Here is a 15,617-nt window from a genome sequence, read left to right as displayed (position 1 = left end):
TTGTTTTGTTTTTTCTAACCGCTTCATTTTGCCCCTTGAATAATACTTGCCACAGACATGTTTGCTTTCTTACTCCATATTGATATTTTTTAATCCTTTTTTTAACTTTCTCCTTTTAGTCTTTACAAATCCTTTCATTCTTTGCCACAAATGAGCCTGCTGGATCCCACTCACCAAACAAATGCAGACAAATTACTTTTTTTCTTTGCCTGGTGGAATATTAAAGAGCTATGTTCTAACTAGCCAATTCTGTAGAATTTTGTAGGGTTTTAAATACATCATCATTCAACTGAGGATGGGTATGAAACTAAAGGGCTCACATTAGAAGTTTTCAAAGGTAGTCTAGTAGTCAGCATGTAGATTTTGTTAAGGTTCCCAGATATTTCCAGTATAAAGTTTGCATGTATCTTAACTAGGCTGACTTCATCATGAATGATATAAGATAAAATTTAGCTTAGAGGCATTAGGAGAAATACCAATTTGATAAAATCTTTTTTTAATTGCAAAAAAATTTAGGTAGAGAATATTGGTGCTAACTCTCAGTTTGAGTTACATAATAATCTCTTCTTTAAATATGGATGGCATGGTCATGGAAAACTTGAAAAACTTATTTGTCAAAAGAAAATGGAATAGGAGTGATAATAATTTAATTACAATTATGTAAATACCAGTAAAATGTACTAACTTATTTTAAACTTTAATGAATAGTTTAAGTAATTGACAATCAAAAGCAACTTGGTAAAATATAGGTCTCCAAGGATTGTGAGTGAATCAAATTTCTTCACAAAGGGAATTTGCATTTTTTTAGTAATTGTTAGAATGTCCTGTTTCAGAATTATTTTAAAAGTGTTTTTTTTTTCATTAAGTTAGCCTTGTACATAGGTTTTTTAGTTCTTCTCAGTTACTAGAGATAAAAGCAAAGATTATTATTTAAAAATGTTATGAAACTAAGAGTTCCATATTTATCTATTTTTATCAACCCAAATATGGTATCTTTTAGAACTCTAATTAATGGACTGGAATGAAAAGAAATTAGTTCATGTGGGGGAAGGGAAAAAAGCTTTATTGTATTCCTAGGTTTATTTTTTTAAGTATTATAAGATTGAAAGATCTGTAATAAAATAAGATCATAGTAGTACTAACAGTCCATGGTTAGAAATTCATAAGGATCATTTTGTGGTGCTCAGGAATAAATCCACCAAATATTTGTTGTTTGTGTACTGTGTTCAAAACAATCTTTTTTTTTTTTTTTTTTTAAGATTTTATTTATTTATTCGACAGAGATAGAGACAGCCAGTGAGAGAGGGAACACAAGCAGGGGGAGTGGGAGAGGAAGAAGCAGGCTCATAGCGGAGGAGCCTGATGTGGGGCTCGATCCCATCACGCCGGGATCACGCCCTGAGCCGAAGGCAGACGCTTAACCGCTGTGCCACCCAGGCGCCCCCAAAACAATCTTCTGAGTATTCTCTGGAATCTGGAGATTCATAAGAATAACGCAATCATACTCTTAAAGAGTTTATTATTTAGTTGTGGAGGCACAAAAACAGGTAGAAAATATTGGCAGAGTGTGTCAAATACTAAATAAGTGGTACAGAGGAAGGAAAGACTAAGACCAGCTATATTTTTTCTGCTGTTTAAATTGGAAGTGTTAATTAGTAAGATTGCACATCAGTGATGCTATTGATAGCCAATAGTTAGACCTAAATTTTTACCTTTCCTTTTGCTATGTTGTAAAATAGTTTCTACCTTTTCTCAAACTGGTAGTTTTGATATATAATTGGTACTTTAAGAAATAACTAGTTCCTGTCAGTTAGTAGTTAGGTACAGTACAACCCACCAGGAGTAGTTTCTACCAACTTCTGCAAAAACGACAGGCTTTTTTGTTGTTGAAGGATTCTGAAAACAGGAATTCGAGGGACATAACATTTGTAACTAGCTTTTGATTTTCCAAAAATTTGATGGCCACGTAGATTTTCACTCGTTTCCTTGGTTTCTTTATTCTGAAATTGATTTCCATGCATTGCCCGATATTTTGAAAACCTTTTTTGTATATTTGGATACATTGAGGATTACTGTATTCTCAAATGTGTTCACATTAAAATACATCTGTCATATAGCACCTTTGTTTTTTACTTTTAAGTTCAAACAAAAAAGGATAGAAAAATTTGTTGAGAACGTATTGTATAAAATTCTTAATGTCTTCTGAATTAGAAGGAACCTAGTACTTGAGCTACTTGAACATTTTATTCGTCAGAATTTTCTCCCTTGTGAAGTTTGGTCATATTTGTAAGGTTTGTGGATAATTTGGATAGATTTTGAGGATGAGTAACAGACTTATTATGTATGTATGGAAGATACAACCATATTTGATTATATTACGTCCCAAGATCATCTCTTGATTTATGTTGATTGTACAAAGATTCTACTCCAAAGAAGTTATTAAATGAATGCTTTCATAGTTATGGCTTAAAAAAATAATGCAAATAAGCATCGATAGGTCAACATTGTGTAGACTTGGTTTTTTTTCTTGTGTTCTGTACCTCTGCTCTACTTAGAGTGTATACTTTTCTTTGGCTCTAAAAGAAGCTGAAATATGAATGTTCCAGGTAGTGATGGTTAGTAGAACTTTCTGTGGTGGTGATACTATCTATGTAATTCACACTGTCCAGTGTGGTGGACACTTGTTACTAGCTTCTGCCCACTCTGGTAGCTTTTAGCTATGGCAGCTGCTAGCTACTTTATGTGGCTGTCGAGCACTTGCAATGTGCTTAGTGGGACCGAGAAACTAAAATTTGCCTTTAGATGGTCACATGTGGTTACCTTATCAGACAGTGTAATTCCAGAGTGGATTCTGTTGCTATAACCACAGGCTTAAGCAACATAAGCAGTATTTTCTAGTCTTTTATTACATGGTTACTTCAAATTACAGCTCTTTTCATAGTCTATGCAGATGAGTTTGTTTTATAAGCATCAGAGAAACCATTGCATTGAATTTAAAACATTAGGAAGAAGTTGATACTCAAGAATTGTTAAAGTACTGAATGAGGCCATCTTAAGCAGCATTTTCCTTTTTTTTTTTCCCTAAAAGGTCTAATTTAATAACTGCAGTTATTTTGATATCTTGTAGAGAATGACATATAATACTTATACTGAAAATATTTCCATGAGTTTCATCACTTTAAATTTGAGTATTATACTAAGAACATAAAAATTCATAGTATTTTAAAATAAACATCCAGAATATAAAATGAGTTAATATAATACAGTTTCTTAATTATAGATTGTTAAATATTTAGACGATTTTGATAAATAATTTTAATAAATGACAAACTTAAAATAAAATACTAAGTATTTTTAAAATTCTGTGAGATTTTAAAAAAGAATCTAATATCCCTTGAGAAATTACTGGTTTCCGTATTACTTCCAAGATTTTTCTAAAACGTGGCTCCTTGTTAATGAAACATTGAAATGAATCGGAGAAGGTTGTAACACGTATATAGAGCCTGTGGCCTTCTTTAAAAAATATGTAGGCTTTTCATAGAAAAAAATACTTTATAAATTAATCACACTTCCAGCATCCTAGCATCATTCATATTTCACTTGGTTGAGTCGATGTTTGTTACTCTGTTTCTCTTGCACTAGTCTGTGATTTTCTTTTGATTCAAAATTGTCATCTTGGTTGCATTTGATAAAGATTCTTTGGTTTTCAAGTGCATAAAAACTTTTATTGTGAATTCGAGATGCCAGAATATTTGAAAGCACAATTCTAGAATTATTAAAAAGGTTATAAATAAAAGTGCACATTTAAACTGAAAAAGAGGATTTATCTATTGGGGACCAGCTACAGCCCACATAGATTTAACGCGCTTGTGTTTCTGTGCTGCTTTCTTTGTCCTTATACTAGGATTTTGTTGGCTTGTAACAGATTGATTAGCTTACATATACATTAGATGTTTGCTGTGTTCATCACTATGAAACAGATTTTTAAGGACCAGAAGATTTAAGAGAGCAGTATAATCTGTGTATTTTACAAAGTTTGTTAGCTCTTTCTTAGGTTACACTGAAAAAATCAGGTTACAGTTCGAAATCAGTTTTCTATATTGACTTCATTCTAGCTATTGTTTTTTCTTTTCTTCCCTGTAATGTCTCCCCAATCCATGTTTTTTCCTAGCCTTCAAGATGGTCAGCAAGGCCAGCAGTCCACAGCCCAGGTCAAAGTCCAGTCCCGCCCCCCTTCCCAGGCTGCAGTGCTCAGTGCTAGTGCCTCCTTGCTGGTGAGAAATGGGAGTATCCACTTAGAAGCCTCACATGACAATGCATCTGCTGTAGGCGGCAGCAGTTTGCACGATGAACTTGGTATGCAGGCCTTACATAATCTTGGTGATAACAAAACTATAATGCCGCACATAATGGGTAACGATGATTGCTCTTCTTTTGTGAGATAGCTTCATTTGGAACTATGCATAAGAGCACTTTTTATAGGATATGACCTATGTGTGAGGAAAATTTGACTTGCTTTCCCATTTTCTGTTTTTCTCTCAACATTTATTCTGCATTTTTTTTTTTTTGAGCATGTCTGTTACTGATAGGTAGTTGAAAGTATTAATAAATGTTCATGCTTTCATGCTCTCTTACAATGATTCAGGCAGTTCTGTTATTCCTTGGCACTTATACCATGAGGGGAAATGTTGATGTTTTAAAAGTTATTTTGATTAAACCTTAATTTCTTTGAATGCGCTGAATGTGCTGCAGGAAAGGCATAAATACTTTCTAGTGGTATATTACTATAGAATCTTTCTTTTGGGTATTCTGTATTTCACTTCAGTGTCTGTCACCTGAAGTAGACTAACAATAATCCTAAATGCAGTACTCTGAGGGTGCCATGGCTCTATACTACTATCGATAACTTCCTCAGGGTTTTTCTTTTTCCTGTTAATATATCTATAAATATAAGTTATTAATATCCACTCAAATACCTGTTTTGTACCTTAAAGACAGTATTTATTACTGCTTTGGTCTTCTGTTTCTCTGTATAATCCATCTTTCTTGTGTTCAGAATGCAGATTAATAACAATTTAAGTAAGTACAATGAAGAAAATTTTATTAAAAAACATACAATTGAAAGCATTACATTTGCTCACCATGATTTTGTTTATCCATGTGTATAACTGTTTGCTTTATAAAGATGATAATCCACTTGACACTTTGGCTAGAAGGTTGTGTGGTGTAAGGAGCCCGGTTTCATGTGCTATTTGTTGACTCTTCCCATTTTGTAAAACTCCTTATTAGTTCCAGAGATTTAACAAGTATTAGATATGCATATTGATGAAAATAATTATCTTTAGCAAATCTTACAGAAACTTGAAAATGGTCACTAATTATAACAGCATATATAGTGATTTCTAAATAAAAAAAGAAGGCAACAAAATATTTAAATTTTAGAGTGCTTTTGCGTTTGTAATTTGAAAAAGCAAGGGAATTTATTAGGAGGGTCCTCAGTTTAGTTACTTGCTTTGAGTTAAAATAGTGATACTTTTTTTAGTTGCAAGTATATTCAATTAATGTCTTTCAATGACTATTTCTCTCAGGTTAACCCCAAAGAGGATTTGTCAATTTGTGCATATAAAATTATAGCGACCATCACCATTGCCCATTGGGTCTGTGGTAGCAGATTTGCTAAAGTAAAAGGCTTAATTTTGATCCATTTTGGATTTTTAGACTTCTGTCAGATCAAGCATAAAATGATGCAGTAGGTGATTTTCCTCTATGAAAACCTAATTTGCTCACAAAACTTGCTAAGAGAGCCTTCATTTTAAAATCCCTTCCTTAATCCACTTGCATATTGTTGAAAATATGTACATATGAACTCTACACAGTTCTGAAGATGAAGTCTGGAGGTGACTTTAGCATCTGTGGGTGTATATTCAGGACGTTGTCTTGAAATTTGGATTTTTTTCTTACCAGCCTTCTGGTAGCTAGTTAGTGACCTGTGGTAGTTGGATGCTTCCAAATTGAATGTATTGTGATAATGAGCAGAAAACAAGCAACAGTGAGCCTGTTCCACAGCAAATGAAGTTGGCCAAAAAGATGTTGGGAATGGGCTGCAGTTGAACTTAAAGGAATCGGTAGAGACACTGATTTTTATAATATATTCCACTAGAATATTTGTGTTGCATTGTTTAATTTCTACATGATTATAATTACAGTGGTAAGATAATTTTAGGTAAATGAATTTGGGGACTCAGATGTTAGAGTTAGTCATGATATTGGGGCGCCTGGGTGGCTGAATTGGTTAAGTGTCTGCCTTCTGCTCGGGTCCTGTTCCCAGAGTCCTGGGACTGAGCCCCACATCGGGCTCCCTGCTCAAGGGGGAGTCTGCTCCTCCCTCTGCCCCTCACCCCACTCATGCTCTCTCTGTCTCATTCTCTCTCTCAAATAAATAAAATCTTAATAAAGTTAGTCATGATATTCCAAAAAGTATGGAATATTTAGAAAGGATTGTTTCCAAATTTAGCTTCTTCAGTTGAAAATTTTTTAAATGTACAATATTTACATGTGAAAATGTGTTATATATATACATATATAATACATTTGTATAAAACGCAAATGTATATACATTCATACGTATGTATGTTTGAGTGCATATAAATGTTTGCATCTGTACACATGAATAGATTATAATTGGTTGTTTAAGCAGAGATATAGCTTTTTTGGATTAAAGGAAACTTGCAACCGGGCACTGTTTAATTCTAAGCCTACGTAGTTTTCCTTAACTGTTCTCTACATCTTTACTTTGTGGTGTCATACTAGATAACCACATCCATTTCCTATATTACACCCTGAGAATCCTTATTTCTTTGTTGAATTTTAACTAGCATTTCAAGGTTGCCAGGTAACATTAGACATGGTGGAAAAATTCACTGAAGATACTATTTTATGGATTTTTTTAGCAGCTTTTTCAGCAGAAGAAAATGCATTTTCATCATACATACTCAGCAGGCATAATTGTTAATCGTAATTAATTTTAAAAACTGATTTGTATAACTTAGAACCTGATTGGGAAAATTTGGGTAATTTTTCTTTCTTATTTATAGACTTCATTTCCATGCAAAAAAAAAAAAAGTTCAAATAATGTAAGTGATAGATAAGTTTTGAAGTTAACATCTTTAAAAAAGGCAGTTACTATCTAAGAATTTCTCAAGTCTTTCAATGTAGCATACTACTTTTTTTTTTTAAACCACATCTTAAAGGTTAATTTCCTTCTCAACAGTCTCCTAATGGACTCATTTGTTTGCAGTTGATTTCCTGCAATATTCTGAATTAAACTGCAGTTACACTTAATGAAACAAGCTGTGTTTAGTGCCCAGATGAATCACACGGGAGACTGAATTTGGGTAGCCTTAAAGTTCTATTTTCTATTAAGCTTTTCCTATAAACCTTGGCAATCACTTCTCAGTTTTTATGTTAAATCTCAGCTTCCTCTTGTAAATTAAGACACATAAATTGATATAATGATGCCTGTATAGTTGATAATTAAACTCTTAAGATGTAACTCATCTCAGAGGAAATGTTCTAGATAAGGTCTGGAAAAACAGGAAAATTTACGTGTTTTGTTTTGTTCTGTGTATGAAATTAATGGTGGTCAATGGTGAGGATATGCTTTGAAAAAGTATATATAAAATTACATAAAATTTTCGTGTAAAAAATAAACTGTTACAGACAAGAAATGAGGACAAGTTTATATCTATGCTTAAAATATATGTAAATATCATAGGTGGTATTCCTCTGATGAATTTAAGACTTTCTTAATTTCATTAATGCATTAGAGGTTTAAAAAGTGGTGTGTGAATTGATTTTTTCTAAGGTTTTCTTTTGTTTCATTGCCTTGCAAGGATTGACAAAGAAGGTATTCTTTGAGATAATCTGCTTTACTACAAAGTTTATTAACTTGAAAATGTGGTCAGCTCTAGAAGAAGTCTTAAATCTGGCAGCACCCTATTGCCCTTTTTATTAAGCGGTTTATAACAGCTATGCGTTATTAAGCAGAAATATGATTTGGAGGCTTTTAAATTTTTAAATTTTTTACTTTAAAGAGCAGGGGCTCTATAATACTTTCAGTGATTTTTATTAGAGTTAGTCTTGGAGTTTAAAAACTGTTATATGTATTATGTACTATTCTTAGCAGTTTGTGGTACATTATAGGCACTTTTCCCTGTTACTGTAAATACAGAGTTAAGAGGGTATGGGGGATATGAGTGTATACTTCTGTGCCCTATGTTAGGCATTCATCTCAGCAAAAAGTTAGATTCTTTTTGCAGCAACTTTGATCATGACCTTTATTGTTCTTTATTGCTATTTTTGAATATAAAAAATACTGAATTCTATTTTATTTTGGGGCGGAGTACAACAAAGTATATACAAATGAAAGTAAATGTTTTTATTGAAGCAGTAAAAATCCTTTGTTATAGCTAAAAGGAGGAAATGTTAATGGGTTTGGGGATGTATTCTTCCTTTTGATAAAATTAGGATGTGCTTTTCCCATTCTTATAACAGAAATACAAGTTTAGAAATATTAGAAAATATAATGAAAAGTAAGTCATCTATAATTTCATCACTTAGAGATATTCGCTATTGAAATTTTATGATTTTTTCTTTCCTGTCTTTTTTAATGCATACATTTATATACTTTTCTGAAACAAAATTGGGGTCATGATGTGTGACTTTTGTGCTACTGTATGAGTTTTGTATCTTTTTTCACTTAGCACATGTGTTATTTACTCGTGTTATTAATTGTTCTTTAACTTGTTTGTAGGTGACGGCATATTATTTTATCTCTTAAATCTCCATGAAAGGCAGTATAGCGTAATGGACTCTAGAGTCAGGCTTCACAGCTTTCAGTCCACGCTCTGCTACTTACTAGCTGTGTGACCTTGGTCAAGTTATTTTCTCTCCCAGTGCATCAGTTTCCTCATTTATCAAAGGCTCAGTAATAATAATACTTAATAGGTTTATAGTGAGGATTGTATCTATTAGAATGTGCAAAGCAATTAGAATAGTGCCTGGCAATAATAAGTCAATTACATAAATAATTATTGCTATCATTGTTATTAACATTATTTTTAATCATTATTTAACCAGTTAACCCCATTATTAGTCTTCAAGATGATTCCTGATATTTCCTGTTATAGTAAACACTCTGCTGAACATCCTTTACATAAACCTTTCAGTATAGCTGTGGTTATTTCCTTAGGATAAATATGTTGAAGGGAATCATCGAGGGGAATAAACATAATTGGGGCTTTGACGTATACTGTCAATTGCTTTATGGAACCTTGTCCCAGTTTACACTCTGGCAGGATTTGGTAGTGTCAGTTTTATCCCTCCAAATATTATAAATGAAAAGTAAACCTAGATAAACTTTATCTGCTTTAACCTCATCCCCTGGACAATGCTCAGAAGTTTGTCACTATTACTGTGGAAAGACTTCTAGTATTTTATTTTCAAAAGTTCTGGATGCCTGAACTCCTCTAGGAGTTTTCAGAAGATAACAGGGACTGGTTGAGATATCCAGTTTGTTTCTTGCTTGTCTCTGTTGTAAAGAATTCACTGAAGTACTAGACTTAGATTATCTACTTTCTAACATTAACATTTTTAAGATCCTAAGTTAAATTTAGTTAATACATGCATTAACTGAAATATAGGTTGGGTTTTTTGGGAGAGGACACCTCTCCCCAGCCCCTCACCAATCAGTGACTGAAATAAAAGAGAAGTTTACATGTCTTTCAAACAGTTTAATGGGAGCTGTCCTCAGCAGATGGGTTGGTTGCATTATCTTCCACGTGTGGCATCCCTCCTGGTCCGTGGTGACTGGTCCAGTTGTTGACAATTATCTGAAAAACAGGAAGTGTCAAAAAATGTAAGGACAGCCTGTATCTTTCACATCGTGACTTGAGATATGTGCCTGTCACTTTCTCCCACCTCCTGTGGGTCCATACTAGTCACATGGCAACTTCTAGCTGCAGGAGAGGCTAGCTAGGAAGTGTCTCAAACTAGATGGACATAGGCCCAGCTGAGATTCAGTGAGGGAAAGTCATATTATGGAAAGGAAAAGGAAAGGATGAATACTGGAGGTCAGTCATCAGTCTTTGCCACAATAAGCACTTCAAATCGGTAAGATAAAGATTAATAACTAGAGAAGTTAAGAGTTTAAAAAATACAAGTGGTTTGCAATCATAGGCAAACAGTTCAGCTTTACTCATAATTTTTTAAATTGCAAATTAAAAACAAGGTTGAGATCTTTTTCATCTTTGAATGTGTAGTGTCTATTACTGGAAAAGGTCTGAAGATTGAACGCTTTTGGAGGGCAGTTTAGAACTATAGACCAAAAATGTTGATTGATGTTAATCTACAGATTTTACAAACTGGCCAAGATATATGTACATGAATATTCATCGTAGCATTGTTTGTAATTTTGAAAAACTTTAAACAATCTAAATTCTGTTAATAGAGAACCCCTAAAAGAAATGATAGTACATAAACATAGTATAATGCTTAGAACTTGATGCATCTTTATTATTGACAACAGTTAAGCTAGTTAGTAAGCAAAAGAAGTAAATTTTAGAAAGTGTATATAAGGAGAGGGATCCAGTTGTCTTTGTACATAAAAATTATTCAGGAGAACACAGTGGCTGTCTCTGGGGAGTGGGGAACTTTTCTTCATTTTATATACTACTTTTTAATCTGATGATGCATAGTATTTAAAAAAATGAAACAAAAAACAGAAAACAACTATCACTTACTCTCCAAAATCTTGATTTGTATTTTGTAGGAATTCCACTGACTACATGCTGTCTCATACTTATCCATCTGTTTAGGCTCTTACCTGAGTAGTCGTTTTTTTCTTTTTTGTTTTTAAATCAATTTTATTGATGTATAATTTAGGTATGATAAATTGCATCCATTTAACTTGTACAACTGGATGAGTTGTAACGGGTACGCACACCTCTGAAATACTGCAGTGGTGATACAGAACATTTCCATAATCTTCAAAAGATTCTTTGTTGCCCCCGTTGCAGTCCATCCCTCCTCTGCCCCCACCACAGGCAGCCACTGCATCCTTTATGTCATTACGGTTTTCCCTTTTCTAGGAGTTCATATAAATGCAGTCATGATGTGGTCATTTGCACCTAATGTGATGCTTTTGAGTTCATCGTGTTGCATGGGTTAGTTTATTCTTTTTTCTGCTGAGTATTATTCCATCGTGTAAGTATATGTATATTATGTATCCATTCATCTGACAGACATTTGTATTATTTCCAGGTTTTGGCCATTGTTAATAAAACTTAACTGTTTTCAAAAGTGGTTTTACGTTCTCACCAGCAGTGTATGTGAATTGTGCTTGTTCCTGTTCTTGTCCCCGTTTGTTATTGTTGGCCTTTAAAATTTTGGCCCCGTTGGTCATATCTTATTGTGATTTTAATTTGCATTTCTCTTATGAGTAAGGATGATGGGCATCTTTTGATGTGTTAATTGGTTATACATATATTTTCTTTTGTGAAGTGTGTCCAAATCTTTTGCTCACTTTCAAAATTGGGTTGTTTTATTATGGAGGTGTCAGGTTTTTTGATATTTTAGATATAATTTGTCAGATACAAATTACAAATATTTTCTCCCATTCTGTGTCTTGCCTTTTTGTTACCTGATCATTTATAATGTTGTCAGTATCGTTGTCATGTTGTAAATTTTACCAGGATAAGGAGGACATCCCTTTGAAAGAAAAATGTGAGCAGATGATGAAATCATAGCAGAATATGAACTTGTACATTCACTTTTGGAAGGTTCACCTGATCCTGGGGATTAGGCAGTGAGAGTGGAGACTTAATCAATTAAGGCATGTGATGTTGAGTCAGAACTAAAGGACAATTGGCCATGTCAGTAAAATTTACTCATTAATAAATCTATTTTACTGTCGCCAAGCAGTAGAGACCTCTGTCTTTCTTTACCAGTCCTCAGAGGCTCTTTCTTCTCATACGTGCTCTTTTCCTTATTCTTCTCTTGTTTGAAAAACCTAGCACAGCCTTGAACATCCCAGGAAGAAGGACTGGTTCTCAGTATTGAAACTTTTAATTACAAGTAGCCTCGTGACTTGATTACCATAGTAGTACAATAGTTAAAAAGGTTTTAGAAGCCTAAGGCTTTTGGTCCAGGACAGGGGTTGACAAACTATGGCGTGTGGGGTTAATCCATTCAGCTTGGTGCTTATTTTTATAAATGAAGTAAAATAAATGTATGTTACGTGTTTTCTGTGGCTACTTTCATGCTGCAATGGCAGTCTTGAATTGTTGCATCTGACCATCTGTCCCGCACAGAGTATTTATTTTCTAGCCTTCTGTAGAAAAAGTTTGCTGACCCCTGGTCTGTGGAGAAACAAGTCCATTAACCCATAAGCAGAAATAAAATGAGCCCTTTCTGTCAGGGTGAAAACTCATGTTTCCTCAGAGACTCACAGATACCATTCATGATAATAACAGTGGCGCCATCCAAGAAACCAGGACTAGTCTTAAAGGTCTTGTCTTTTAAAAGTATAATAATATATTCATTGAAATAGCATTTTGAACACAATCCTCCTCACGTTAGAAATAAGCACTTTTTGTAGAGTACTTCGGTTAGTCATGTAGACGTGTGTGGCCCTCCAGCAGCCTTCTAGTATATGTGCTGCTGAAGCGAGCTCATCCTCCGGTACCCTTCTGAACAGCACTTCATAAAGCTGCCTCCCTTGTGTCTGGCTTTGCTCTTGTAGCCCCTGCCTGCCCTAAGAGTTAATACTAGAAAAGAGAGAACTCATTTAACAGTGTACCAGGATTAGGCTTAGAGGATGCAGAATTAACAGAACTTTAAGAGGCCTCCTTTGTTGTTGGAACTGGGAGGATTAGAAAAATCGTACAGATGATCTGTCTTAGTAACTCCTTCTTTGCAAGGTACATAGTAAGTAAATGAGTAACATCAAGATGCATTAGGCGTTTCCTAGCCGAGTGAGCAATCTTTACAGTTTGTGCTGTGTAGCAAGGAACTGTATTAAAAGGATGAGTTAGAGGATCCCATTGATTTCTCATGCCTTTTATCAGTGTCTTGCCAGTGTTTATTTTGAGTTTGTCTGCTGCACCATTCATAGCTTCAGGGAAGTGTTTCTCAAGTGTCCTTTTCTTTAAATCGGTATCTTAATTTTACTCATCATCCTGTTGTTCATCACTTATTTATTGACCTACGGTTATTGGAAATGCTCCTACCTAAAAAAAATGGTTTTGTGTAATGTAATTTTTTTAGGCAATAGCAATCTATCGAACATTTAAAACTGAGAAATACCAGGTACCTTACCTTTTTTTTCTTTATCTCTAGAGATGCTATCTCGTGGCCAATACCTTTGAGCCTGAAATTCCAGCCTGCAGTCTTGTTTATTTTGTCAGAAAGTAACTGGTTTCTTTTAAAATAATGACAAAGCCATTCTGTTAGACATAATTAATTATGACCTGGGAGTTCGATATGATGAGATGACTTAGTTTTTAATCATAATCCATGTGAGGACACATTTCATTGATATTCTTCTCAACTTACATTAATTAGAAAAAATCAGTACTTTTTTCCTTAATACAGAATAAAAATGGGATTATTAATTAAAGGCACATTTTACTTTGGGCCTAAATGATAACTACATTATGGTTTTAATCTTAAATGAGGTATATGTAAAATTGTTGTGTATGCTAAGGATATTTGTACAAATTTAGGATATTAATCTTTATAAACCAATGGTAATATATGATTCTTTATGTTTTGATTATTTTTGAAGATGCTTTTAGTGGATTACTATACCTTAAAATATTACTAAGTTTTTCACTGAAACCTTAAGCTAAATACTTTTTAGTGTAATTTTTCCTGAGTTGTTTATCCTCTGAATAAAATTTGTTTCTTTTGAAGCAATACTAGTTGCCAAGCCCAAAGATGTAAGGGGAGACACAGAATCTATTCTTTTGGTGGGTTTACACTAGGGATATAGCATGAAGCCTTAATACAATGTTAGCTTGTTCTGACCTGAGCATGTGCTTAAAGTTAGTACGGAGACAAAAGCTTCTTGGAGGGGCGGGGAGCACTGTTGAAGTCATTGCACATTTGTTAAAATTATAGCCTCCTTTTTCATAGATATATTTTATGCTTTGTTTAAATTTCTAAAATTTACAACTTGTTAGTCATTGGTTTGTAAAGAAGCATTCAGAGTTCTGGATTTATATAGTAATAAAACTATTCAGTTTTTCCAGCTTACTTTGTCTAAAGAGCTTTTTGGAGGGCATGCTTTATTTTTATGTTTCCATTTATTTAAAATGCAGCTATGTTTCATAGACATCTATACATAAAAGATAATACAGTTGTATAATGACTTAATGTTCTTTTACTGTTTTCCATTTGAATATTAGAAAGAATAATATCTTTAGTCAATTTCAGTTGCATATAAATATTTATCATATTTAGTATTCCCCAAAGAGGACTTCTATTACTAAAAATCTGATACAATGCTTAATTACTCAATATATTCCAATAATTTAAATTCTATTGAATATAGTATTATTTCTAAAAATACAAATTAGGTGATATAAACACCTATGTTTATCCATTCAGTTCTTACTGGATTTCACACGTAGTAGCCAAGCCCTCCCAGCTCTTTGTTACTCTGTGATTTAGTCATTTACATGGGTTTATAATTATTCTGCATTTATGCATCTGTGATTTTGATCAGATGTTTCTTTTTTCTATTATTGTAAGCTAATTATAGTAACAGAGCCAATTTTTCATTTTCCATTGTAACAGTGGAAAGAGCACAGCATAAAAAATTATAATTTAAAAATAATTTTGGAAATTTCAGTCAAGCCAGTATTTTTGTTTAATTTTTTTCTTCACTAACAATTTCTGCAACCACCTTATCACTTCAAAAGTTTTTCAGTAATACACCTAACAAGAAGCCAAATGGACAGTTTTTATTATTTCGTTTTAGTTCATGAATCTGGTTTGTGTTAGAGGTGCTAAGAGTGAATGATTCATGACTAAAAGATGAGGGTGGCATGTGGGAGTGGTAAAAAGCAGAGTTTTAGATAATCCACATGCTGAATAATCCTCCCTTGAAAAATAGCAAATGAAGAAAACATTTCACAGAATGCTTTTTTCCTCATTTGTCACAGGAGTATATTATTCTGACAAAAAAAAAATGCTACTACAGAAAACCTCATAATCAAATATTTGCATAGTCTGTCTGACCCGTAGAAAGTACTCAAATAATCTTATTTAATACTTTTCAGATTCTAATCCTTTTAAAGAATAAAGTGATTGTTGAAATGTTCTGCAATCCCTTAGTTACAGTATCAGTATATTATGGGGTCTATTGTTATTTTTCAAGGATTTCACTTAAAGTCTTTATTGTATACTGTGTTTGCATTGTAGTCATCTAAGAGATCTTTCAGCCCTGCCATCTAGTTGAAATTGCCCTTAAGATTCGTCATATTTATAACATCAGTAAAAAATAATCAGAAGCATCCTGGAGTAGTCCCCAGTGGTTGCAGTTATATACCCCATCT

General features: G+C 33.5%; 1 protein-coding gene across 16 annotated transcripts in view; it reads left to right on the top strand.

Annotated features, from left to right (window-relative positions):
- Positions 1-15,617, top strand: part of PCNX1 (pecanex 1) — a 230,249-nt gene that overhangs the window by 82,196 nt on the left and 132,436 nt on the right. For 10 of the 16 annotated variants that reach the window (XM_057318460.1, XM_057318458.1, XM_057318457.1 and 7 more), the window contains one exon: positions 4,172-4,356. The exons of the other annotated variants lie outside the window; for them this stretch is intronic. In XM_057318460.1, coding sequence (XP_057174443.1) covers positions 4,172-4,356 — 185 coding nt within the window. The remainder of the gene's footprint in view (positions 1-4,171; positions 4,357-15,617) is intronic. 16 annotated transcript variants of the gene reach the window in all.

Source organism: Ursus arctos, unplaced genomic scaffold (assembly GCF_023065955.2).
Source record: "Ursus arctos isolate Adak ecotype North America unplaced genomic scaffold, UrsArc2.0 scaffold_25, whole genome shotgun sequence".
In the NCBI taxonomy this organism is placed as follows: Eukaryota; Metazoa; Chordata; class Mammalia; order Carnivora; family Ursidae; genus Ursus; species Ursus arctos.
The sequence above is the reverse complement of the archived record's forward strand: the minus strand, read 5'-3'. Positions and strand labels throughout refer to the sequence as shown.